Here is a 27,982-nt window from a genome sequence, read left to right as displayed (position 1 = left end):
ACCAAAAGACAAACAAAAAAACAAACAAAAAGCCCTGGTTCTAGTGGACTTGATGTCAGTAAACCCAAAAGATGAATTCATAGTTTGAAGAGAATCACAAAGCGAACAGAGACAAAAATCAGAAAATGAGGACTCTCCAGAGGAGGAGTTCAGAGAGGCAGTGATCCTTACACATTTACTCTATGTGAGGATGGATAAGGGACACCGAGTCAGGGAACCAGACAGACACCCGAGCAGAGAAATCCTAAGAAGGAAACAACTCACTCTGAGTGAATTGAAGTCATGTTGCTTATGTCTGCAAATGAGGGTGAGCGCACCCCAACTCATACATCAAAGCTGAGTGATGACCACACCCATGTATTATTGGTGGCTTTTCTTAATTCTCTTCTAGCCTCCCTTTTAACCTTCTGGCACCTGTCCACCACTGCCCATGAGACCACTGTGTCAGTGCCACCCATAGTGTCTGAAGGAGATGACGTCCTGTTCCTTGTCCACAATCTGCCAGGGGACATTGAATCCTTAGCCTGGTTCAAAGGGCTAGGAGAAGAGGCAGAAGAAATTGCATCATACACACTGCACAGTGATTTAAGTAGGCCAGGTCCTGCGCACAGCAGTAGAGAGACAATATATCACAATGGATCCATGCTGTTTGAGAAGGTCACCCTGAAGGACTCAGGATTCTATACGCTACAAACCTATAACAGGCGTGGAAAAATTGTATCAACAACATCCGTGATCCTCAAAGTGAAAGGTAAGTGATTCACTGTGAATCTGTGACCTAGTTTGAACAATGGACACAGCTTCTCAGGATATAAAGCCTCATCTTAGACAAATACTAAATACCCAACTTAGGAGGATCTCTCTCTTCCCTTCTAGCTTACCTTTGGAAGTGTGGGCGCCTGTCTACCTCTTCACAGCCCAGGATTGAATCAGTGCCACCCAGCGTTGCTGAAGGGAGAAGTGTTCTTCTACTTGTTCGCAATCTCCCAGAGCACGTGACAGCCTTTCTCTGGTTCAAAGGAGAGAATGACTTAAAGCAGAACCTTCTGGCTTTCCACCATTTTCCATTCGAAAAACCAGTTTTTTGGGGGCCTGCATACAGTGGCAGGGAAATGCTCAACAGTGATGGGTCCCTGCTGCTTCACAGTGTCAGTCAGAAAGACCGTGGATTGTACATACTGCGAATTCTGAGAACAGATGGTAAATATGAAGAAGCAAAAGTGCAACTTCAGGTGGACAGTAAGTGATTCTCTGTGAGTTTTCAGGGCTGGGTGGGGCTTAGACACACAGGACTGCCATGGCGAACTTAGCCTCTCTTCCCTCTTACACTGTGTCCCTGGGTGGAGGTTTGAGCACTTAGTGTAGAGAAAAAGGACCATAGATCAGCTTCTGTCTTCTTACTCTGTCTGCGTCCATGAAATCCCTGAGGTAAAGCAACTCAGCTTAACGTGTCCAAGTCAGCCCTCAGTCTACTGGGGCTCCAGACCAGGGAGCCCTGGGTCCTGTCATCTTTCCACGGCTGGACTAAAGTGCCCCAGGGGAACATTTTCTAATACCCTTATATCCTCTCAAACCTGATAAGAAACAACAGTTTTAGAACATCTGTGTCGACTGAGGTATTTATTATCTCCAAATTAAGAGAGTCAGTAACAAAACACAGGACCTGGTAGAGACGATGGAGGAGTGCTTCCTACTGGCTTGCCCTTCATACTGCTCCATCTGCTCTCTTATTTCACCTAGGAGTCCTAGCCCAGATCTTGAACTGCCTGCAATGGTCTGAATCATTTTGCCTCAATCTGCAATTAAAAATGTACTATAGATTGCCCACAGCGCAATCTGGTGGTAGCATACTCAACTGAGGCCTTGTCGTGTAAGAAGACTACTAAGTTGTGTCAAATTGATAAAAACCCATCCAGCCTAATTCCTAAGCCTTTTTAAAATTTTGTTTTATTAATATTTTTTAATATAAACTTTTCTCATTTTATATAGCTATCCCTGTTCTCACTCCCTCCCCTCTTGTTGCTTCCTTTACTTTTTCCCCCTCACAGCCCCCCATCCAACTCTCAAATGTGTAAGGGGGAGTCAACAATGTCTGACACTTCACTTCAAGGTATGACCAAGGTCCTCCCCACTATATCGAAGCTGAGCAAGATATCTGTACAAAAGAATGTGTTCCCAGAAGCCAGTTCAAACACTAGGGATAAATTCTGGTCCCACTGCCAGTGGCCCCACAGACTCACCCTCACATTCAGTGGGCCTGATTTGGTCCTATGCAGGTTACACCGCTATCAGTTCAGAGTTAGTGAGCTCTCACTACTTCAGGTCAGTTGTTTCTGTGGGTATCACCATCATGATCTCGACCCCTTTGCTCATATTATCAGTCCTGTCTCTCTTGGGCTGGTCTCAGATAGCTCAGCCCAGTGCTTTGCTGTAGATCTCTGTATCTGCTTCTATCCATTGCTGGTTGAAGGTTCTATGATGACAATTAATATAGTCATCAATCTGATTATGGGGGAAGGCCAGTTTAAGAATCCTCTCCACTGTTGCTTAGAGTCTTATCTGGCGTCATCCTTGAAGATTCCTGGGAATTTCCCTAGTGCTATGTTTTTGATAGCCTTTTATTGGCTCCGTCAATCAAGATATCTCTTTCCTTTCCCTCACTGTCCTTCCCCCTTCTTGATCATCCCATTCCCTCATGTTCTCCTCCTTCCTGTCCTTCTTCCATCCCTTTTTCTTTCCACACTTCCTTCTTCTCCATCCTAATTTTCTCATATCTTTTAAATTTTTTTTACTGATTTTTATTGAGCTCTACATTTTTCTCTGGTCCCCTAACTGCTTCTCCCCTCTCCTTCAATCCTCCCCCAAGGTCTCCATGCTCCCAATTTACTCAGGAGAGCTTGTCTTTTTTTACTTCCCATGTAGATTAGATATGTGTATGTCTCTCTTAGGGTCCTCATTGTCTAGGTTTTCTGGGATTGTGATTTGTGGGCTGGTTTATTTTATGTTTAAAAATCACTTATGAGTGAGAACATGTGATAACTGTCTTTCTGGGTCTAGGTTACCTCACTCAAAATAACGTTTTCTAGCTCCACCCGTTTTCCTGCAAAATTCAAGATGTTGTTATTTATTATTATTTTTTGCTGTGTAGTACTCCATTGTGCAAATATACCATATTTTCCTTATCCATTCTTCGGTCGAGGGGCATTTAGGTTGTTCCAGGTTCTGGCTATGACAAACAAAGCTGCTGTGAACATAGTTGAGCACATTTCCTTGTGGCATGATTAAGCATCCTTTGGATATATACCCCAAAGTGGTATTGCTGGGTTTTGAGGAAGGTTGTTCCCTAATTGTCTGAGAAATCACCACACTGACATCCAAAGGGGCTGTACCAGCTTGCACTCCCACCAGCAATGCAGGAGTGTTCCCTTTACCCTACAACTTCTCCAGCATAAGTTGTCATCAGTGTTTTGGATCTTGATCATTGTTACAGGTATAAGATGGAATCTCAGAATTGTTTTGCTTTGCATTTCTCTGATGACTAAGGATGTCGAACATTTCCTTAAGTTTCTTTCAGCTATTTAGTTTCCTCTGTTGAGAGTTCTCTGTTTAGGTCTGTACTCCATTTTTTATTGGATCATTTGTTCTTTTGATGACTAATTTCTTGAGTTCTTTGTATATTTTGGAGATCAGACCTCTGTTTGATGTGGGGTTAGTGAAAATCTTTTCCCATTCTGTAGGCTGTTGTTTTGTCTTGTTGACTATGTTCTTTGCTTTACAGGAGCTTTTAAGTTTCAGGAGGTTCCATTTATTAATAGTTTATTTTAGTTTCTGTGCTGCTGGGGTTATATTTAGGAAGTGGTCTCCTTCTCAGGAGATCTTGTCTGTTTCCCCTTCCTTGGGGAACCCATGTATGTCTCTCTTAGGGTTCTCCTTGTTACCTAGCTTCTCTGGGATTGTGAACTATAGACTGGTTATCCTTTGCTTTATGTCTAATATCCACTTATGAGTGAGCACATACTGCATTTGTCTTTCTGGGCCTGGGTTACCTCACTCAGGATGGTTTTCTCTAGTTCCATCTATTTGCATGCATATTTCAAGATACCATTGTTTTTACTGCTGAGCAGTACTCCCTGTGTAAATGTACCACATTTGCTTTATCCACTCTTCAGTTGAGGGGCATCTAGATCTTTTCCAGGTTTTGCCTATTACAAATATTTCAGTTATGAATATAGTTGAGCAAATATTCTTGCGGTATGAATGTACATCTGTTGGGTATATACCCAAGAGCGGTATTGCTGGGTCCTGAGGTAAACTGATTCCCAATTTTCTGAGAAAACACCATACTGATTTTCAAAGTGGCTGTACAACTTTGCACTCCTACCAGAAATGGATGAGTGTTCTGCTTACTCTACATCCTCTCCAACATCTGCTGTCATTGGTGTATTTGATCTTATTCATTGTAACTGGTGAATATTATCTCAGAGTCATTTTCATGTGAGTTTCCCTGATGGCTAAGGATGGTGAACTTTTTCTTAAGTGCATTTTTGGCATTTGCAATTCTTCTTTTGAGAATTATCTGTTTAGATCTGTACTTCATTTTTGATTGAATTATTTGGTAATTTGATGTTGTGGGGAATTGCAGGCTGTGTTCCTGCCGCCCCAGCTCCTGGTCGCCTGGCTAGCTTATGCCCCAAAATAACAACACACAAACTGTATTCTTTTAAGCACTGCTTGGCCCATTATATCTAGCCCATTTCTAATAATCTGTGTAGCACCCCAAGGTGCGCTTACCAGGAAGATTCTAGCCTACGTCCATCCTGGGTTGGAGCTTCATCGCATCTGCCCCAGAGAGGAGAGCTATCAAGTCTGAGCTCACTTCCTCTTCCTCCCAGCATTCTGTTCTGTTTACTCCACCCACCTATGTTCTAACCTATGAGGGCCAAGCAGTTTCTTTATTTTTTAACCAATGACCTTCCTCCATCAGTTTGATGTCTTGTTTCTTAAGTTCTTTATATATTTTGGAAATCAATTCTCTGTTTGATTTGGGGTTGGTGAAGATCTTTTCCAAATCAGTAGGCTACCATTTTGTCTTAGTGACTGTGTCCTTAGCCTTACAGAAGTGTCTCAGTTTCAGGAGGTCCCATTTATTAATTGTTGCTCTCACTGTCTGTGTTATTGGTGTTATATTTAGGTAGTGGTCTCCTGTGCCCATGTAATTCAGGGCTGCTTCCCACTTTCTCTTCCGTGATGATCAGTGGGGCTGGATTTATGCTGAGGTCTTTGATCTATTTGGACTTAAGTTTTGTGCATAGTGATGGATATGGATCTATTTGCATCTATTATATGTTGATATCCAGTTATGTCAGCCTCACTTGTTAAAGAAGTTTTCTTTTTTTCATCAAATAGTTTTTGCTTCTCTGTAAAAAATCAGGTATTTATAGGTGTGTGATTAATATCAGGTTTTTGATTCAATTTCATTGTTCCACCTCTCTGTTTTACATGCCAATATCAAGCTGTTTTCATTACTGTATGTCTAGAATAGAGCTTCATGTCAGGGATGGTGATGCCTCTGGAAGATCCTTTATTGTAGAGGATTGTTTGGGCTATCTGGGTTTTTTGTTTTTCCATATGAATTTGGGTTCTTTTGAGGTCTGTGTAGAATTGTGCTAGTATTTTGATGGGGACTACATTGAATCTGTAGATTGCTTCTGGTAGGATTGCCATTTTTATTATGTTGATACTACCTACCTAAGGGCAGAAAGATATTTCAATTTTCTTATATCTCCCACAGTTTCTTTCTTTAAAAACTTAATGTTCTTGTCATACAGGTCTTTCACTTCTTTGGTTAGTGTTACCCCAGGATATTTTATGTTATTTGTGCTATTGTAAATTACAATGTTTCTCTGATTTTTTTCTCAGCACCTTTATCATTTGTATATAGGCAGGCTACTGATTTTTTTTTAGTTGATCTTTTATCTTGCTACATTACTGAAACTATTTATCAGCAGTAGAATTTCCCGCATCAAATTTTTGTGGTCACTTATGTATACCATATCATATCATCTGAAAATAGAAAAGATTTTTTTTCCAATTCGTATCTGGTTTCCGTTTGCTGTCTTATTGTTCTAGCTAGAACTTTGAGTACTATATAGAATATGTATGGAGAGAGTGTACATCCTTGTCTTGTTCCTGATTTTAGTGGAATCACCTGAGTTTCTTTCCATTTAGTTTGATGTTGGTTGTCAGCTTGCTGTATATTGTTTTTATTATGTTTAGATATACTCCTTACATCCCTGATCCCTCCAAGACCTTTAGCAGGAGTGGATATTTGACTTTGTTGAATGCTTTTTCAGCATCTAATGAGGCAATCATGTTTTTTCCTTTCAGTTTATTTATATGATGGATTATATTGACAGATTTTCATAGGTTGAAGCATTTCTGCATCTCTGGGATGAAGCCGACTTGATCATGATGGATGACTTTTTTGATATGTTCTTGAATTTGTTTTGCCAGTATTTTATTGAATATTTTTGCATCAAGGTTCATGAGAGAAATTGACCTGTAATTCTCTTTTTTAGTTGCATCTTTTTGTACTTTGGTTACCAGGGTAACTGTCACCTCAAAAAAAGAGTTTGACAATGTCCCTTGTCTTTCTATTGTGTGAAACAAGTTGAGGAATATTGGTATTAACTCCTCTTTGAAATTCTGGTAGAATTCTGTGTTAAAACTGTCTGGCCCTGTGCTATTTTTGGTTGTGAGACTTTTGATGACTACTTATATTTCCTTAAGGTTATAGGTCTATTTAAATTGTTTATCTGTTCTTGATTTAATCTTGGTATGTGGTACCTCTCCAGAAAATTTTCAGTTCCCTTTCAATTTTCCAATTTTGTGGAGTACAGATTTTTGAAGGTCATAACCTGATGATTCTTTGGATTTCCTCTCTGTCTGTTGTCATGTCCCCATTTTCATTTCTGATTTAGTTAATTTGCATATTCTTTCTCTGCCTTTTGGTTAGTTTGAATGAGGGTCTATCTATCTTGTTGATTTTCTCAGAGAACCAACTCCTTATCTCATTGATTCTTTGTATTGCTTTCTTTGTTTCTATTTTGTTGATTTCAGCCCTCAATTTGATTATTTCCTGGCTTCTATTCTGCCTAGGTAAGTTTGCTTCTTTTTGTTCTAGAGATTTCAGATGTGCTGTTAACTCACTTGTGTGAGATTTTTCTAGGCTCTTTATGTAGGCACTTAGTACTATGAACTTTCCTCTTAGCGCTGCTTTCAAAGTGTTCCATAGGTTGTGCATTCATTTTCATTGAAGTCTTTAATTTCTTTCTTTATTTTCCCCTGACCCAGGGGTGATTCAATTTGGCACTGTTAAATTTTTATGAGTTTGTAGGCTTTCTGTGATTAGTGTTGTTGTTGAATTCTAACTTTAAGCCAGGGTAATCTGATGATATATGGGTTTATTCCAAATTTTTGTATCTATTGCGATTTTCTTTGTGACCAAGTACACGGCCAATTTCAGAGACAGTTCCATGAGGTGCTGAGAAGAAGGTATACTCTTTTGTGTTTGGAGGAAATGTCTTATAGATGTCTATTCAGTACATTTGAGTCACGACATCTGTTAGTTCTTTCATTTCTCTCTTATGTTTCTGTCTGGCAGAACTGTCCATTGGTCAAAGTGCAGTGTTGAAGTCTCCTACAAGTAGTGTGTAGGGTTTGATATATGATTTAAGCTGTAGTAATGTTTATTTTTACATATGTGAATGCTCTTATGTTTAGGGCATAGAATTTCATACAGTCAACATCAAATTTGAGACTTTGTTTTGATATAGTTTTCCTGTGATGAGTATGAAGTTGTAGTCAGTTTTGTTAGATATTAGAATAGCTACACTTGCTTGTTTCTTAGGTATATTTGATTGGAATATCTTGACCCAACCCTTTACTCTGAGATAACGCTTTACTTTGAGGTTGAGGTATGTTTCTTTTATGCAGCAGAAAGATGGATCCTGTTTTCATATCATTATGTTAATCTGTTTTTTATAAGTTGAGTTTATTGATATTAAGATATATTAGTGACCAGTAATTGTTTATTCCTTTTATTTTTTCGATGGTTGTTTTTGTGTGTTTTCTTCTTTGGGTTTTGCTAGTGTGAGGTATGAGGTGTGGGGTTAATTATTACCTGTGGTTCTGTGGGTGCAGCTAATTTTCTTGGGTTGGAGTTTTCCTTCTAGTACTTTCTGTAATGCTGGATTTGTGAACAGGTAATGTTTAAATCCGGTTTTGCCATGGAATGTCTTGTTTTCTCCGTGTATGGTGACTGAAAGCTTTGCTGGGTATAGTAGTCTGGGCTAGGATCTGTGATCTCTTAGTGTCTATAGCATACCTGACCAAGACCTTCTGGCTTTCAGCGTTTCTATTAAGAAGTCAGGTGTATTTCTAATGGGTCTGCCTTTATATGTTACTTAGTTTTTTTCTTTGAAACTCTTAATATTCTTTCTTTATTCTGTGTGATTAGTGTTTTGATTATTATATGGCAAGGGGACTTTCTTTTCTGGTTCAGTCTATTTGGTGTTTTGTAAGCTTCTTGTACCTTCATTGGCATATCCTTTTTAAGGTTGGTAAAGTTTTCTTCTATGATTTTGTTGAATATATTTTATGTGCCTTTGAGTTGGACTTCTTCTATCCCTGTTATTCTTAGGTTTGGTCTTTTCATAGTGTCCCAGATTTCCTAGATGTTTTGTGTTAAGGATTTGTTGGATTTAACGTTTTCTTTGACTGATGAATCTAATTCCTCTATTTTATCTTCAACTCCTGATATTCTCTCTTCCATCTTTTGTAATCTATTGGTTATGCTTGTATCTGTAATTTCTGTTCAATTACCAAGATTTTCCATTTTCATAATTATCTCTTTTTGTGTTTTCTTCATTTCCTCTATTTCAGCTTGCAAGTTTCAAACTGTTTGAGCTATTTGTTTCACCTGTTTGATAATTTTTTCCTTTGGTTTCTTCAAGAGATTTATTAATTTCTTCCAATTTTTTGTTTGTCCTTTTCTCTATTTCATTTTTTAAATTAATTCATTTATTTATTAAAATTTTCCACCTCCTCCCCTCCTCCCATTATCCTCCCACTCCCCCTCCCTCTCCAGTCATAAGAGAAGTTAGGATGCACTGCCCTGTGGGAAGTCCAAGGCCCTCCCCATTCCATCCAGGTGTAGGAAGGTGTCCATCAAAACAGACTAGGCTCTCAAAAAGCCAGTACATGCAGTAGGATCAAAACCCAGTGCCATTATCATTGGTTTCTCAGTCAGCCCTCATTGTCAGCCACATTCAGAGAGTCTGGTCTGATCACATGCTCATTCAGTCCCAGTCCAGCTGGCCTGGGTGAGCTCCAATTAGATCAGCCCCACCATCTTGTGGGTGGACGCACCCCTCGCAGTCCTGACTTCATCACTCATGTTCTCCCTCCTTCTGCTTTTTTTTTTTTTTTACCTTTCTTAACTCAGTTTTATTGCCCAAGGTCCCACACCCATTTATTTATTTATTTATTTATTTATTTATTTATTTATTTATTTATTAAATTATTAAAGATTTCTGCCTCCTCCCCGCCACCCGCCTCCCATTTCCCTCCCCTCCCCCAATCAAGTCCCCCTCCCTCATCAGCCTGAAGAGCAGTCAGGGTTCCCTGCCCTGTGGGAAGTCCAAGGACCACCCACCTCCTTCCAGGTCTAGTAAGGTGAGCATCCAAACTGCCTAGGCTCCCACAAAGCCAGTACGTGCAGTAGGATAAAAACCCAGTGACATTGTTCTTATCTTCTCAGCAGTCCTCATTGTCTGCTATGTTCAGTGAGTCTGGTTTTATCCCATGCTTTTTCAGACCCAGTCCAGCTGGGTTTGGTGATCTCCTAATAGATCAGCCCCACCATCTCAGTGGGTGGGTGCCCCTCTTGCGGTCTTGACTTCCTTGCACATGTTCTCCCTCCTTCTGCTTTTCATCTGGACATTGGGAGCTCAATCCAGAGCTCCAATGTGGGTCTCTGTCTCTATCTCCATCCATCGCCAAATGAAGTTTCTATGGTGATATGCAAGATATTCACCAGTGTGTCTATGGGAGAAGTCCAGTTCAGGCACCTTCTCCTCTGCTGCCTAAGGACCTAGTTGGGGACATTTCCATGGACACCTGGTAAGCCCTCTAGAGTCAAGTCTCTTGCCAACCCTAAAATGGCTCTCTTAATTAAGATATCTTCTTCCCTGCTCCCATATCCACCCTTCCTCCATCTCAACCATCCCATTCCCCCAAGCTCTCCCCAGTCCTCCACTTCTCCCTTCTCTCTCCCCATCTCCCCTTCCCCCCACCCAGCCCCACCTCTGTGCTCCCAACTTTTGCCCGGTGATCTTGTCTACTTCCCATATCCAGGAGGATAATGTATGTTTTTCTTTAGGTTCACCTTATTATTTAGGTTCTCTAGGATCACAAACTATAGGCTAAATGTCCTTTGTTTATGGCTAGAATCCACTAATGAGTGAGTACATACCATATTCATCTTTATGGGTCTGGGTTATCTCACTCAGTAAAGTGTTTTCTATTTCCATCCATTTGCATACAAAATTCAAGATATCATTATTTTTTACAGTTGAGTAGAACTCTAAAGTGTATATGTGTCACACCCTCTTTATCCATTCTTCCATTGAGGGGCACCTAGGTTGTTTCCAGGTTCTGGCTATTACAAATAGTGCTGCTATGAACATATAGTATTGGGCATCTCTTGGGTATATTCCCAAGAGTAGAATTACTGGATCCTGAGGTAAGTTGACTCCTACTTTCCTGAGAAACCGCCACACTGATTTCCTAATTGGTTGCACAAGTTTGCACTCCCATCAACAATGGATGAGTGTTCCCCTTACTCCACATCCTCTCCAGCAGAGGTTATCATTGGTATTTTTGATTTTAGTCATTCTGACAGGTTTATGATGGTATCTATAAATTGTTTTGATTTGCATTTCCCTGATTGCTAAGGAAGTTGAACATGACCTTAAGTATCTTTTGGTCATTTGCATTTCTTCTGTTGAGAATTCTTGTTCAGTTCAGTACCCCATTTTTTAATTGGGTTATTCATAATTTTAATGTCTAGTTTCTTGAGTTCTTTATGTATTTTGGAGATCAGACCTTTGTCTGATGTGGGGTTGGTGAAAATTTTCTCCCATTCATTAGGTTGCCTTTTTGTCTTCATGACAGTGTCCTTTGCTTTACAGAAGCCTCTTAGTTTCAGGAGGTCCCATTTATTGATTGTTGCTCTTATTGTCTGTGTTACTGGGGTTATACATAGGAATTGGTCTCCTGTGCCCATGTGTTGTAGACTACTTCCCACTTTCTCTTCTATCAGGTTTAGTGTGGTCAGATGTATACTGAGGTCTTTAATCCATTTGGACTTGAGTTTTGTGCATGGTGATAGATATGGATCTATTTTCATTCTTCTACAGGTTGACATCCAGTTGTGCCAGCACCATTTGTTGAAGATGCTTTCTTTCTTCCATTGTATACTTTTAGCTCCTTTTTCGAAAATCAGGTATTCATAGGTTTGTGGGTTAATATCCGGGTCTTTGATTTGATTCCATTGGTCAATGTCTCTGTTTTTATGCCAATACCAAGCTGTTTTCATTACTGTAGCTCTGTAATAGAGTTTGAAGTCAGGGATGGTAATGACTCCAGAGGTTCCTTTACTGTATAGAATTGTTTTGGCTATCCTCAGTTTTTTTGTTTTTTCATATAAAATTTTGTGGGATTTTGATGGGGATTGCATTGAATCTATAGATTGCTTTTGGTCGAATTGCCATTTTTACTATGTTGATCCTCCCAGTCCAAGAGCATGGGAGATTCTTCCATTTTCTGGTATCCTCTTTACTTTCTTTCTTCAAAGACTTAAAGTTCTTGTCAAATAGATCTTTCACTTCCTTGGTCAGAGTTACCCCAAGATACTTTATGCTATTTGTGGCTATCGTGAAAGGTGATGTTTCTCTGATTTCCCTCTCTGCTTCTTTGTTCTTTGTGTATAGGAGGGCAACTTATTTTTTGGAGTTGATCTTGTATCCTGCCACATTATTAAAGGTAATTTATTACACATTATAAGCTGTAAGAGTTCTTTGGTTGAGTTTTTGGGGACACTTATACACTATCATATCATCTGCAAATAACGAAAGTTTGACTTCTTCCTTTCCTATTTGAATCCCTTTGATCACCTTATGTTGTCTTATTGCTATTGCTAGAACTTCAAGTACTATATTGAAGAGGTTCGGAGAGAGTGGACAGCCTTGTCTTGTTCTTGATTTTAGTGGAATGGCTTTGAGTTTCTCTCCATTTAGTTTAATATTAGCTGTCGGCTTGCTGTATATTGCTTTTATTATATATAGGTATGAACCTTGTATCCCTAATCTCTCCAAGACCTTTATCATAAAGGGGTGTTGAATTTTTAATTTCCTCTTTAAGGGTTACTAGCATCTTTATAAAGTTATATTGAAGGTTATTTTCTCCTGCTTCTTCTCAGTTAGGATGTTCAGTTCTCCCTGTTGCAGGACCACTAGGTTCTGTACCCTATTGGTCTTGATGTTGAATGTTCTTACACTGCTGTCTGCCCATCTTTTCCTTTAGTGGCTACATATGGAGCATGTGCATCAGGGGAGTCCCTTCGCCTCTATTTGGTGAAGGCAGGGCCTGTGGCTTAGGTGGTTGTTCTTCCTCTGGGTGCAGGCATGTCTATACCTCTAGTAGATGCTGATAAGACTCTGGGGTTCTTCTCCATGTGCAGTCTGAGTGAAGCCTCTGGTGGTCACAGCTGTGGTGGAGCATGGTAGCAGATGTGTGGAGGCTGACCCAGCATGGTTGGCAGAATGGGATGTTCCTCCCTGGGCAAGGGCCTAGAGATCTGAACCTTCCAAGCAGGAACCCAGACACTTAACTCTCTGGGACAGTCTGGGTGAAGGTTGCAGTGGTTACAGATGCTTTAGAGGCTGCTTGGGGTCTCTGGAGCTTGGTGGGTGGGAGTGGGGGAATGGGGTGTTTCTCTCCAGGGAAGGCCTACAGAGTTGAATCTTTTAAGCTGGGACCAGATGCTTACTTCTCCAGGGAAATATCTACACAAGCCTTTTAAGAAGCTAAGCCTGTCTTGAAGATCAGACTACTCCTAGCCCCCACACAACCCAGACCTAAGGGTCACTTGCTAATATAACAAGTGCATCTATTAGGTGAGGTCAAAGGATGAGTGTTGCCTCAAAGGAAACTGAAGGAAAAAGTCTTAGAAAGTGAACGTTCCAGGCCTGTTGAGTTCAACGGAGGCATCATATCTCACCTAGTGTACATGAGTGTTTGCAGTATCCGACTGAGGGCAGTGAGGTAGCAGTCAAGTAGAAACCCATGGGGACAGTTCAATACAGGCGAAATGATACCTCCAAGGGTACTTTTGGAAAGGAGGAGTTTTGGAAAGTTAAGGTCATGTTTCTGGCCTTCATTACATGGGATAGACCCTCAAACATGTGCAATTCTAAGCTGAGTGATGAATCCATCTGCTCAGTCTGGAGGTCACCATCTTTCCACCAAGCACAGTGATCTCCATGTGATGTCTTTTTTTCTCTCTTCCCTCCCAGGTTCCCTTTCTGCATTCTGCAATGCTCTCACTCCTTCCCAACTCATGATCCAACCGGTGCCTCGGTATGCAGCTGAAGGTGAAGATGTACTTCTCCAAGTTCATAATCTTCCAGAAGAAGCACAAGTATTTTCCTGGCTCAAATCAAATGATGGGAGCCCAGCCCGTAAACTTGTAGTAAACAACAGAACCAAGCCTACTATCTCCTGGGAGCCTTCACAGAGAATAAGAGGGAAGGTGTACAAAACTGGATCCCTGCTGCTCCAGGATATCATTGAGAGTGATGCAGGGATGTACACACTGGAAGTTTTAAACAAAGATTCCAAAATTGAAAGAGCAAATGTGGAGTTTTATTTAAAGAGTAAGTGACTCTCTATGGCCTCCTACTGCTGGGTGTGGCTCATCCTACTTCATACACCTACCTGCCAGGACTGGGCTGTGCCGTCTCTCTCCCCCACTATTGTGTCCCCCTGCTGGGATTTGGGTACTCACTGCAGGGCACACTTTAGTTTTACAAACTGTAATAGATTATAACTGCTCACCTGTCTTTACCTGAAGTGAGGAGGACCTGTTCTGCATAAACTCAGCTCCAGAAAGCCAGCCTCGGTGCAGACTCTTGGAGTCTTCACCATGCACATGTCCCCGGAAAGACTGTGGGAGTCAGGCAGTCCCTGAGTGATGAAGACATGGTGTCTTCACAGAGATCATCAGGAAGCTATAACTACAAAGCTTTGTCCCTGGTTGAAATCAAGATGACATTGGGGAGCTTTTTGCAACTGTTTTCTTTGAATTCCTGTCAGCGCTGATAGGAACAAGGCTTTGTTGATTGTTAAAGTCATGGCATTGACTACCCATAAAGTGTAGAACCAGCTGTGTACTGTCATGACAGCTTCAGTTGGGTAGGTCACCTGTGCATCTCCTTCTTCTAATGCTCAGTTGGCAGGTGTCTGGGCCATTAGCCTATTGTTCTGATGGGTTTATGAGACTTCACAGGAAGGGCAAGGCATGAAGGAAAGAAAGAGAGGAGGCAGCTACTTCAGATTACTCCTTCACCTCAGGAGTATAGGCAAGGGAATTGTCTTCTGCAGGTAAATAGTAACAGATACTGATGATGTCAGCATCTCCCCCATCCCAAGGTGAGGTCATTGCTCATAACTAAGCATAAGAGATGAACACAGCAATGATCATGCACCGTGTTTGCTATCACATTGAAACTGAGACAAGTAAACAGTGCTTGAATTAGAGTAACATATTTCCTCTGCAGCAGATACAAAGCCAAAATATGTATATAGCCACAGCTCCCAAAATCCCCCCCTCCCTGGGAAACTTTGGAAAGTATGAGTTGAGAGGATCTGGTTGAACTCTCTGGACTACTGTCATTTGGTAATTCTCTTTTTTTCAGAGCCTGTGACACAGCCCTTTGTGCAAATCACTGACACCACAGTCGCAGGAGGTGCATCTGTGACCTTCACCTGCATTTCACCTGACACTGATGTCTCCATCCGTTGGATCTTCAATAACAGTACTCTATACCTCACAGAGAGGATGACTCTGTCCCCAACAAAGTGTGGACTCAGAATAAGTCCTGTCCAGAGAACGGATACTGGAAAATATCAGTGTGAGGTCTCCAACCACTTCAGTTCGAAGACCAGTCTCCCAGTTTCCTGGCCGTGATGAGTGAGTGATCTCTCCTCTCATCCCACAGCAGAATCCTGACATTTCCTAATCAGTGAGGTACAAAATGTTAAAAAGTTGTGTGGTTAAAATGATTAGTTATTACTCAGGTACAGCCGACATGGAGACTCACACATGTGTACAAGGGAAGGCCAGGATTTAAAATGAGGTTTTCTTAAAAGAAATATAAAACATCAATATGATAAACAAAAATTCAAAGGCTGTAAGTGCTTACTTAGGTTGTGGTTCCAATATGTAGCAATCCCTCAGAATTCATGGGAACTAATTATAGGAGCCCTCAAATTTTTGGATGCTCTGAATCTTCTGTGGAAATGGTGCATTGTTTGCATTGAGAAAAACAGTCTCTCATATGCTCAAATACATTCCTTGTTTAACCCATTCACCTATGTCCAATGCGCCTGCACAGCAGTCATCCATGTGAAGTAAGGAAGAGTGACAGGAGGAGGGTGCCCATGCTTCACTGCCGACATAGCTGGTTTCTAAAGGGCTTTGATGTACAGTTTGATGCACAGATCTGAAACCTTCCACAAACGGGCAGATCATTCACCGTGGGACCTTTCTCATTAGTGTTTTTCCTGTTAATATGCATTTCTGTTTCTTTTCCCAGGGAGACACATGGGTCCAAATTGAGTCTCCCTTGCTACTTAGCTGCTTTGTGCATGTGACAAACAGGACATCTGATTGTGCACAATATTAGCTTACAGTAGTAGAGCTCAGATGTGTATGTTTGTTCACCAGTTCCAAAAACATCTGTAGAATCTTTAGGATTTTCCAAAAGTAAGTCCTTGTCACCTGCAGATCTATTTTCCACCAATTAACTGGCCAACATTTACTTATTTGTGTTGCCTGATTGTTCTGTCTAGGACATCTAAGAGAATACTGAAGAAAAGTGGCCACCGCAGCTTCCTTGTGTTGATCCTGTTGTTAGAGGGAAACCTGTCAGTGTTTCTACTGAGTACTGAGCTGGCAGTGGTTTTCCACCTGTGCCCCAAATACAATGGCCTCTCCTCTACACCTGATCTGTGTGTTTTCATCATTAAAAAAATTTTCACTTTTGTCAAGTGTCTTTATTTATTTAGTTTTATGAGTTATTCATGGAAGTAACCCATATTTTGTGTTTCTTCATCTCTGTAGGTTCTGGGCTTCTAGGTATTTGTGTGTTTCATGTAAGTCAATTACCCCTAATAACTGTTGAGTAGTCATGGAAATTGTAGTAATCTGAAAAATGGACAGCAAGTTCTCAGATTTCACTTCTGGTTTTAATAAAGTTATTCTTTTAAAATAAAGTTAATCTAATTAAAGGTTGTCAATGCCATTAATCACTTTGAAGAATGAACTCTTTTCTTTTTATTGAGGATAGATTTTTTCATACAAAATATACTGTTTATAGTTTCCACTCTCTCAAAACTTCCCAGTTCCTCCTCACATCCCCTACCATAAGGACCCACTCCCTTGTTTCTCTCATTAGAGAAGAATAAGCCTCTAAGAGATAATAACAAAAGATGACAAAATAAAATATAGTAAGATGAAACAAAAACTATCCTATTGATGTTGAACCCTCCTTCAGGAGCAAAAGAGTCTCATGAGAAGACACAAGAGTCAGAGACCCACTTGTTCTCAGAATCAGGAGTCTTCTAAAAATACTAAGCCAATAGCTATAATACACATACAGAGGACCTGGTGTCAACCCGTGTAGTCCCTGTGCATGCAGACCTGATGCAGAAACCTCTTCTTTGAGGACTAGACCTTATAGAATTTGAAGATTTGATGCAAAGTAGCAACAGAGGAAAACAATCAGTTGTCCTACCTAGTTGTGATTCCCACAAGTGACATCAATGGCCAGCATGGCCAGATGTCCCTAAATGTGCAAGAGTGACAGTTATCTCTTGGAGGTAATAAAAAACTGTCTAATTGGACTTGAGGCTCCTCAGAAGGAGGAAAATCATGACTGGTCTTGGAATGTAATCAACTGTACATTGATAGTGATTTATTCTATAGATCCCAGAGGAGAAACCATAATGACAACTTTCCTAAACCAGTTGAAATTCTAGTTCATTCTAAATATAAATTTTTATTCCCACAGACAAGCATAGCTCTAGCCCTACATTAAAGTTTTTGTTTTTGCACAGGGGCCACCAGAAAATCCAAAACTAATACAAATGCAGCAAACAATTGGTGCTTGGTGGTTTGTATAGGAATGTCCCCCATAGTAGACTCACATGTGTGAGTGCTTGCTATGTATAGGAATGTCCCCCATAGACTCACATGTGTGAGTGCTTGCTATGTATAGGAATGTTCCCCATAGACTCACATGTGTGAGTGCTTGGTGTTATGTCTAGGAATGTCCCCCATAGACTCACATGTGTGAATGCTTGGTGGTATGTATAGGAATGTCCCCTATTTTTTGCCCATGGTGGTATGTATAGGAATGTCACCACATTTTTTTCCAATGATGATAATGGACTAAGCTTTTCAAACTCTAAGTAACCCCCGATTGTTTTCCTTAATAAGAGCTGCCATGATCTTGGTATCTCTTCACAGCAATAAAACTTTGACTAAGACGACACTGTGGGGGTGTCCAGTCCTACCTGATTTATATATAACACAACCCCTTCGTTTGATGGTCAGGGAACATCTCAGAACAGAATCGGAAATATTGGTAGGGCCAGAAGACCTCTTGTCTACTGTGAGATTGTGTCTTTTATATTTTACCAGGATACTACACCCAAGAAATTGAATAATATGGCTGTATAAATAGACCTCCAAATGACAATACCAATTGTCATGCAAAAAATAGATGAAGACATCACAAGAGATTCCACATCTACATAACAAACTCCAGGTAATGACAGAGAATGATGTTAAAAGCAGAAAAGTAAAAACTTTTAAAAATTTATCAGTATAAAGAAAGTTTAACTAATGAAAACAGCCAACTGTGGTTGACATTTATGGACATGTACAGCCGTAACTATTGTCATCATGGGGTCTGCACACAGTGGCAGAGAGACAATATGTTCCAATGGATTTTTTAAAATTAATTAATTAATTAATTTTTTGTTGAAAAAATTTCCGCCTCTTCCCCGCCTCCCATTTCCCTCCCCCTCCCCCCACTCCTCTCACCCTTTCCCCACTCCTCTCTCCTTCCCCCCACTCCTCTCCCCCTCCCCCCACTCCTCTCCCCCTCTCTCTCAAGTCTGAAGAGCTGTCCGGATTCCCTGCCTTGAAGAAAGTCCAAGGTCCTACCCCCTCCATCCAGGTCCAGGAAGGTGAGCATCCAAACAGGCTAGGCACCCACAAAGCCTGTTCACGCAGTAGGATCGAAACCTAGTGCCATTGTCCTTGGCTTCTCATCAGCCCTTATTGTCTGCCATGTTCAGAGAGTCCGGTTTTATCTCATGCTTTTTCAGTCACAGTCCAGCTGGCCTTGGTGAGTTCCAATTAGATCAGTTCCACTGTCACAGTGGGTGGGTGCACCCCTCGTGGTCCTGATTTCCTTGCTCATGTTCTCCCTCCTTCTGCTCCTCATTTGGACCTTGGGAGCTCAGTTTGGTGCTCCAATGTGGGTCTCTGTCTCTATCTCCATCCATCACCAGATGAAGGTTCTATGGTGATATGCAAGATATTCATCAGTACGGTTATAGGATCGGGCCATTTCAGGCTCTCTCTCCTCAGTTGCCCACGGACCTAGTTGGGGACATCTCTCTGGACCCCTGGGAACCCTTCTAGAGTCAAGGTTCTTGCCACCCCTAAAATGGCTCCCATAATTAAGATATATACTTCTTTGCTCCCATATCCATCCTTTCTTTATCCCAACCAACCTATTTCCCAAGCTCTTCCCATCCTCCCATTCTCACTTTTCTCTCCCCATCTCCCTTTTCCCCTATCCCACCCCACCCCCCAGTTCCCAATTTGCGCAGCAATGTTGTCTACTTCCAATATTCAGGAGGATAACTATATCTTTTTCTTTGGGTTCACCTTCTTATTTAGCTTCTCTAGGATCACAAATTATAGGCTCAATGTTCTTTATTCATGCCTAGAAACCAATTATGAGTGAGTACATTCCATATTCCTCTTTTTGGGTCTAGGTTACCTCACTCAGGATAGTGTTTTCTATTTCCATCCATTTGCATGCAAAATTCGAGAAGTCTTTTTTTTTTTTTTTTTTTTTTTACCACTGAGTAGTACTCTAATGTGTATATATTCCACACTTTCTTCATCGATTCTTCCATTGAAGGACATCTAGGTTGTTTCCAGGTTATGGCTATTACAAATAATGCGGCTATGAACATAGTTGAACAAATACTTTTGTAGTATGATAGGGCATTTCTTGGGTATATGTAGGTTGATACCAAATTTCCTGAAAAACCACTACACTGCTTTCCAAAGTGGTTGCACAAGTTTGCATTCCCACCAGCAATGGATGAGTGTACCCCTTACTCCACAACCTCTCCAGCAAAGGCTATCCTTGGTGTTTTTGATTTTAGCCATTCTGACAGGTGTAAGATGGTATCTCAAAGTTGTTTGGATTTGCATTTCCCTGATTGCTAAGAAGTTTGAGCATGACCTTAAGTGTCTTTTGGCCATTTGAACTTCTTCTGTTTAGAATTCTCTGTTCAGTTCAGTGCCCATTTTTTAATTGGGTTAATTATCATTTTAAAGTCTAGTTTCTTGAGTTCTTTATATATTTTGGAGATCAGACCTTTGTCTGTTGCGGGGTTAATGAAGATCTTCTCCTTGCCTTTTTGTCTTAGTGACAGTGTCCTTTGCTTTACAGAAGTTTCTCAGTTTCAAGAGGTCCCATTTATTCAATGTTCCTCTTAATGTCTGTGCTGCTGGGGTTATATGTAGGAAGTGGTCTCCTGTGCCCATATGTTGTAGAGTACTTCCCACCTTCTCTTCTATCAGGTTCAGTGTGTTCAGACTGATATTGAGGTCTTTAATCCATTTGGACTTGAGTTTTGTGCATGGTGATAGATATAGATCTATTTTCATTCTTCTACAGGTTATGCCAGCACCATTTGTTGAAGATGCTTTCTTTCTTCCATTGAATACTTTTAGCTCCTTTATCAAAAATCAGGTGTTCTTAGGTTTGTGGGTTAAAATCCGGGTTTTCTACTCAATTTCATTGATCGACTTCTCTCTTTTTATGCCAATACCAAGCTGTTTTCAATACTGTAGCTCTGTAATAGTTTGAAGTCAGGGATGGTAATGGGTCCAGAAGTTCCTTTATTGTATAAGATTGTTTTGGCTATCCTGGGTTTTTTGTTTTTCCATATAAAGTTGATTATTGTCCTCTCAAGATCTGTGAAGAATTTTGATGGGATTGAGATGGGGATTGCATTGAATCTATAGATTGCTTTTGGGAGAATTGCCATTTTTACTATGTTGATCCTCCCAATCCAAGAGCAAGAGAGTTCCTTCCATTTTCTGGTATCCTCTTCAATTTCTTTCTTCAGAGACTTAAAGTTCTTGTCAAATAGATCTTTCACTTCCTTGGTCAGAGTTACCCAATGATATTTTATGCTATTTGTGGCTATCGTGAAAGGTGATGCTTCTCTGATTTCTGTCTCTGCATCATTATCCTTAGTTTATAGGAGGGCACTTGATTTTTTGGAGTTGATCTTGTATCCTGTCACATTACTAAAGGTGTTTATCAGCTGTAGGGATTCTTTGGTAGAGTTTTTGGGGTCACTTATGTATTCTATCATATCATCTGCAAATAACGAAAGTTTAACCTCTTCCTTTACAATTCAAATCCCCTTGATACCCTTATGTTGTCTTATTGCTATTGCTAGACTTCAAGCACTATATTGAAGAGGTGTGGAGAGAGTGGACAGCCTTGTTGTGTTCCTGATTTTAGTGGGATGGCTTTGAGTTTCTTTCCATTTAATTTGATAATAGCTGTTGGCTTGCTGTAAATAGCTTTGTATTATATTTAGGTATGACCCTTGTATCCCCAATCTCTCCAAGACCTTTATCATAAAGGGATGTTGAATTTTGTCAAATGCTTTTTCAACATCTAATGAAATGATCATATGGTTTTTTCTTTCAATTTATTTATATGATGGATTACATTGATAGATTTGCGTATGTTGAACCAGCCCTGCATCATAATGGATAAGTTTTCTAATGTGTTCTTGGATTCGGCTTACCAGATTTATTGAGAATTTTTGCATCGATGTTCACGGGTGAGATTGGCCTGTAATTCTCTTTCTTGGTTGAGTCTTTGTGTAGTTTTGATATCAGGGTAACTGTAGCTTCATAAAAGAAATTTGGCACCTTCCATTTCCCAACCATCCCATTCCCCCAAGTTCTCCCTATCCTCCCCTTCTCACTTTTCTCTCCCCATCTCCCCTTTCCCCCATCCCATCCCCCCCCCAGTTCCCAAATTTTTGCCCAGCAATCTTGATTACTTCCAATATCCAGTGGGATAACTATATGTTTTTCTTTGGGTTCACCTACTTATTTAGCTTTTCTAGGATCGTGAATTATAGGCTCACTGTCCTATATTTATGGCTAAAAACCAATTATGAGTGAGTACATCCCATGTTCATCTTTTTGGGTCTGGGTTAGCTCAGTCAGGAAGGTTGGATATGGGAGCAGGGAAGTTTATATCTTAATTAAGGGAGCCGTTTTAGGGTTGGCAAGAGCCTTGACTCTAGAGAGGTTCTCAGGGGTTCAGAGAGATGTACCCATGTAGGTCCTTGGGCAGCTGAGGAGAGAGCCTGAAATGGCCCGATCCTGTGTAAGTGACAAGGAAGATGGAGGATCCAGGTATGGCAAACTGTGAGTATTCTGGCTTCAGCACAGACAGCTCTTACACTTTGTCCTAGAATGAGCTGCAGGAGATATGGCCTGATTAAGGCCATGGGAATCTGGTCTAAGCTTCAGACCTGTGTCTTAACACAAAGGTGAGGTGATCATGCATCGACAATGAATAAGAGAAGGAGAACTCAGAAAATAGCTGTAATTTCCTAAGATAAGAGCCTGAGAGGGGACTCAGAGTTTGTGCTTGCAGAGTTGTTGCAAGAAGGGGCTGCTTGTTCTTCCTGGCCTCCCAGAACTGAAATAATCACTCAGAGACTGTATTAATTAAATCACTACTTTGTCCATTAGTTCTAGCTTTTTATTGGCTAATTCTTATACTAATTTAACCCATTTCTAGTAATCTGTATATCATCATATGGCAGTGGCTTACCAGCAAATATTCGGCATGTCTACCTCCAGCCGTGGATCCATGGCATCTCTGACTCCACCCTTCTTCATCTGAGCATACAGCTTAGCTTTCCCCCACCTAGTTCTGTTCTTCCCTGCCATAGGCTCAAAACAGTCTCTTTATTAACCAATGAAAGCAACACAAAGACAGAAGGACCTCCTACACCATTTCCCCTTTTCTGTTTAAACAAAAAAAGAAGGGTTTAATTTTAACATAGTAAAATTACATATAACAAAATAGGTATCAAACAAGAACTACAGTTACAATATTTATATCTCCTTTATCTTTTATCATAAGGAAAACTATAACTATAACTATCTATCCAGTCTTCAGCTCCATCAAAGACTCCAGAAGGATATAAAATTACTTAAGTCAACAGGAAGTACATTGTAAGCAACTTCCAGAACTCTAGAAATGACAGAGACATCTTGCTTCCTGGACAGTCTCCCAAAGTTCTTCGGTACTGTTGGGGCATCCGTCTTCAGCCTACAGGTCCGTAGTATCCAGCAGACTTTTCCATGAAGCAGGAAATTTCAAAGACAGTTCTGTCACTTTTTTTTTGTATCCTGAAGAATGTCTCACAGACTCTTTAACGAAGCAGGAACCCTGAAGGATTGTCTCACCTGTAGTCAAGTTCAGCAGTCATTTCTCTGCAGGTACTGCATGTCTAGTTAAGCAGTGCAGACAAGAGCAGTTTCATCCCCAAATGGCTAACCAACTCCATAAGGAGCCTCTTTGATGCCCATCTTCCTCTTGAAGTAGCTTGGTGCTGCCAGGAGCAGATGTGTCTCACTGTCATGAAAAGTCCTAAATTTTTAAATACATTCTGAAGGTCTCTGAAAGATTTGAAGAATACTTATCTAACTGAAATATATCTCTATACATCTAGAAAATCTAACTAACATGACTACAAGCTTGACTATTATAGATGATTATTTATTAACCTATATTTCTTAATTATACATTACATTTTTAAATGAACTACACAAACACAATAACTTAATCAAGATCAGAAATACTTATACAAATAACAAGATTGGCCTTAAATTTGTATCAATAAACCAAGATCCATACCCATGCAAATTATTTATATCTATATCATATCCCCCTTTAAATGTAAACAAACATTCATAGGCAGTATTTGGGAATATGGGCATAGATTTGTCCATACAGCTTCCTGCTGTTTGGGGGTGCTGTTAATCAGGTCTTTCATGGTACATAATGTGTGCTAGGTTCATCTCAGTTTCCAGTTGGGTGCAGTAATTTTTTGAGGGTGTTCACAGTGACCTTTCAGGGGGATGCAGTCTATCAAACCATATTGGCTTAGAAGTAATCCACAGGTTCTCATCTTCTGTGAAAACAAAAGAAGAACCTCTTTTCCAAAGTACCATATTCTTAGACCCAAATTCTGAAGTCAAGATACCTTTATAATATACATTCTGGTTTAGCTTTGCCGTCCATACAAGGAAATGTCTCTCTGTACTTAGCTCATTCACAATCAAAAATTCAAATAAAAATAATATACATAATCCAGATTTTCTGTGAATTTTCCATTTTTACATGTCTTGTTTTTACTCTATTACTTTTTAATATTTATTTTATTATTTTTACTCCTTTAATCTATGACTGTCTGTACTCTGTCTTTTAAAACTCTTTACATTTTTAAAAAAGCATTAACTTTATTTTATGACTCTCTATACTCTTTTTCTCCACTCTTCCAAGCCTACATACATTTATCCAATATTAGGACCCGTTTATAGGTCTTTTATGTCTGAATCTGTCCTACTGTGTATCTGTAGTTCTATATTGTCCAGGAGCACTTCTTAAAATGCGAAGCACTTCTTAAAAACTTAAGCTGTGTCATCGCTCGGGTAATACATCAGTGCCTGCTTGATCTACCCAGTCCAGCATGGCAGAGCTGCTAGCACCTCTGAGCTGTACGCACCACTCCACTCCCAGGCACACAGCCAGTCCATGCTGCCATTAAGCATGCTGCAGCAGTCTGCTCACAAACCCCATTCAAATGCTCTGTAGCCGGACCTCCTGCCTGAAAGAGTTAGAGGTTGTGCTTGTAGCATAGCCCAGAAAACTGGCATTTTAAAACAGACATGACCTTTTTCCTGCTATGGCTGAATCAGGAAAATCTCTCTTAAAGGAGATGCAGCACACCACCAGCAAACAGCAAGAAGTTGTGTTAAACTCTGTATTTTTGTGTCTAGAATTTCTTTGTAAGCTTTCTCAAGTTTTAGGTGGATATAGTTGACCGCATTGGATCGCCAATTTGTAACAGGGATGCCCTTGTTCATCCTGGTCACCCAGAACCTAAATAACCACATAGAAACTATTTTAATTAAAACCCTGCTTGGCTCATTAGCTTTAGCTTCTTATTGGCTAAGTCTTACATCTAAATTTAACACATTTCTTTTAATCTATGTATTGCGCTGAGGCTGTGGCTTACCAGATAAAATTCCCAGCATCTGTAACTGGTGACTCTATGGCTTCTTTTTGATGCTGCCTTCTACCTAAGTTTTCCCTGCCTAACTAAGCTCTGCCCTATCAACAAGCCAAAGCAGTTTCTTTATTCATTAACCAATGAAAGAAACACATAGACAGAAGGACCTCCAACACCACAGACTCCCTAGAGAGCATGGGGAGGGGGGAAGAGTTTATCAGGAAGAAGCTCTTGGTGAGCAGGAAATATTAATGGATGGGGAAATGCCCAATTGTTTCTTCCTCAACGTTTATCACCATTGGTTATTATATATATATATATATATATTTTTTTTTAAATTTTTTTATTCATTTTTAATTAATATTTTCACCTGCTCCCCGCTTCACATTTCCCTCCCCTCCTCCCAAATATTGCCCCCTCCCCGCACTCCTCTCCCCCTATCCCCACTCCTCTTCTCCACCCCCCACACCATTTCCCCTCTCTTTCGATACTGAAGAGCAGTCCAAATTCTCTGCCCTGCGGGAAGACGAAGGTCTTCTATCTACGTCCAGGAAGGTGAGCATCCAAACAGGCTAAGCTCCCACAAAGCCAGTTCATGTATTAGGATCGAAACCTAGTGCCATTGTCCTTGGCTTCTCATCAGCCTTCATTGTCCGCCATGCTCAGAGAGTCCAGTTTCAACCCATGCTTATTCAGTCCCAGACCAGCTGGCCTTAGTGGGCTCCCAATAAATCAGATCCACTGTCACAGTGGGTGGGTGCATCCCTTGTGGTCCTGATTTCTTTGCTCATTGCTCATGTTCTCTCTCCTTCTGCTCCTAATTTGGACCTTAAGAGCTCAGACCGTTGCTCCAAATTGAGTCTCTGTCTCTACCTCGATCCATCGCCAGATGAAGGTTCTAAGGTGATATGTAAGACATTCATCAGTATAGGATAGGGTCATTTCAGGTTCCCTCTCCTCAGTTGCCCAAGGTACCAGCTGGGGACATCTCCCTGGACACCTGCGAACCCCTCTAGAGTCAAGTCTCTTGCCAACCCTAAGATGGTTCCCTTAGTTAGGATATATACTTCGCTGCTGCCGTATCCACCCTTCCTATATCCCAACCATCCCAATCCCCCGAGCTCCTCCCATCCTCCCCTTCTCATGTTTCTCATCCCATTTCCCCTTTGCCCCATGCCACCTCACCCTCAAGTTCCCAGTTTTTGCCCTGCAATCTTGTCTACTTCCCCTCTCCAGGCGGATGACTATACGATTTTCTTTGGGTTCACTTTCTTATTTAGCTTCTCTAGGATCACAAATTATATGCTCAATGTCCTTTATTTATGGCTAGAAACCGATTATGAGTGAGTACATCCCATGTTCCTCTTTTTGGGTCTGGGATACCTCACTCAGGATAGTGTTTTCTATTTCCATCCATTTGCATGCAAAATTCGAGAAGTCATTGTTTTTACCGCTGAGTGGTACTCTAATATGTATATATTCCACACCTTCTTCATCCATTCCTCCATTGAAAGGGATCTAGGTTGTTTCCAGGTTTTGGCTATTACAAACAATGCTGCTAGAACATAGTTGAACAGATACTTTTGTCATTTGATGGGGCATCTCTTGGGTATATTCCCAATAGTGGTAGTACTGGATCTTGGGGTAGGTTGATCCCGAATTTCCTGAGAAATCGCCACACTGATTTCCAAAGTGGTTGCACAAGTTTGCATTCCCACCAGCAATGAATGAGTGTGCCCCTTTCTCCACAACCTCTCCAGCAAAGGCTATCATTGGAGTTTTTGATTTTAGCCATTCTGGCAGGTGTAAGATGGTATCTCAAAGTTGTTTTAATTTGCATTTCCCTTATCGCTAAGGAGGTTGAGCATGACCTTAAGTGTCTTTTGGCCATTTGACTTTCTTCTGTTGAGAATTCTCTGTTCAGTTCAGTGCCCCATTTTTTTATTGGGTTAATTAGCATTTTAAAGTCTAGTTTCTTGAGTTCTTTATATATTTTGGAGATCAGACCTTTGTCTGTTGCAGGGTTGGTGAAGATCTTCTCCCAGTCAGTGGGTTGCCTTTTTGTCGTAGTGACAGTGTCCTTTGCTTTACAGAAGCTACTCAGTTTCAGGAGGTCCCATTTATTCAATGTTGTCCTTAATGTCTGTGCTGCTGGTGATAAACGTAGGAAGTGATCTTCTGTACCCATATGTTGTAGAGTACTTCCCACTTTTTCTTCTATCAGGTTCAGTGTGTTCAGAATAATATTGAGGTCTTTAATCCATTTGGACTTGAGTTTTGTGCATGTTGATAGATATGGATCTATTTTTATTCTTCTACACGTTGACAACTAGTTCTGCCAGCACCATTTGTTGAAGATGCTCTCTTTTTTCCATTGAATACTTTTAGCTCCTTTATCAAAAATTAGGTGTTCATATGTTTGCGGGTTAAAATCAGGGTCTTCTACTTGGTTCCATTGATCGACTTCTCTGTTTTTATGCCAATACCAAGCTGTTTTCAATACTGAGGCTCTGTAATAGAGTTTGAGGTCAGGGATGGTAATGCCTCCAGACGATCCTTTATTATATAAGAATGTTTTGGCTATCCTGGGTTTTTTGTTTCTCCATATAAAGTTGATTATTGTCCTCTCAAGATCTGTGAAGAATTTTGATGGGATTTTAATGGGGATTGCATTGAATCTATAAATTGCCCTTGGTAGAATTGCCATTTTTACTATGTTGATCCTCCCAATCCAAGAGCAAGGGAAATCCTTCCATTTTCTGGTATCCTCCTCAATTTCTTTCTTCATAGACTTAAAGTTCTTGTCAAATAGATCCTTCACTTCCTTGGTTAGAGTTACCCCAAGATATTTTATGCTATTTGTGGCTATCGTGAAGGGTGATGCTTCTCTGATTTCCATCTCTGCTTCCTTATCCTTTGTGTATAGGAGGGCAACTGATTTTTTGGAATTGATCTTATATCCTGCAACGCTACTAAAGGTGTT

At 40.5% G+C, this 27,982-nt stretch overlaps 1 protein-coding gene across 1 annotated transcript; it reads left to right on the top strand.

The window, feature by feature from the left end:
- The first annotated feature begins 282 nt into the window (after window positions 1-282).
- LOC130868795 (carcinoembryonic antigen-related cell adhesion molecule 3-like) lies at window positions 283-15,310 on the top strand. Its single transcript, XM_057760829.1, has 5 exons — window positions 283-307; window positions 392-751; window positions 991-1,239; window positions 13,638-13,997; window positions 15,039-15,310. The coding sequence occupies exons 1-5, from the start codon at window positions 283-285 to the stop codon at window positions 15,308-15,310; spliced, it is 1,266 nt and encodes a 421-aa protein (XP_057616812.1).
- The last annotated feature ends 12,672 nt before the right edge of the window (window positions 15,311-27,982 follow it).

The sequence above is a fragment of the Chionomys nivalis genome, chromosome 2, assembly GCF_950005125.1.
Source record: "Chionomys nivalis chromosome 2, mChiNiv1.1, whole genome shotgun sequence".
In the NCBI taxonomy this organism is placed as follows: Eukaryota; Metazoa; Chordata; class Mammalia; order Rodentia; family Cricetidae; genus Chionomys; species Chionomys nivalis.
Note: the sequence above shows the minus strand (reverse complement) of the source record. Positions and strands in the feature narration are given on the sequence as shown.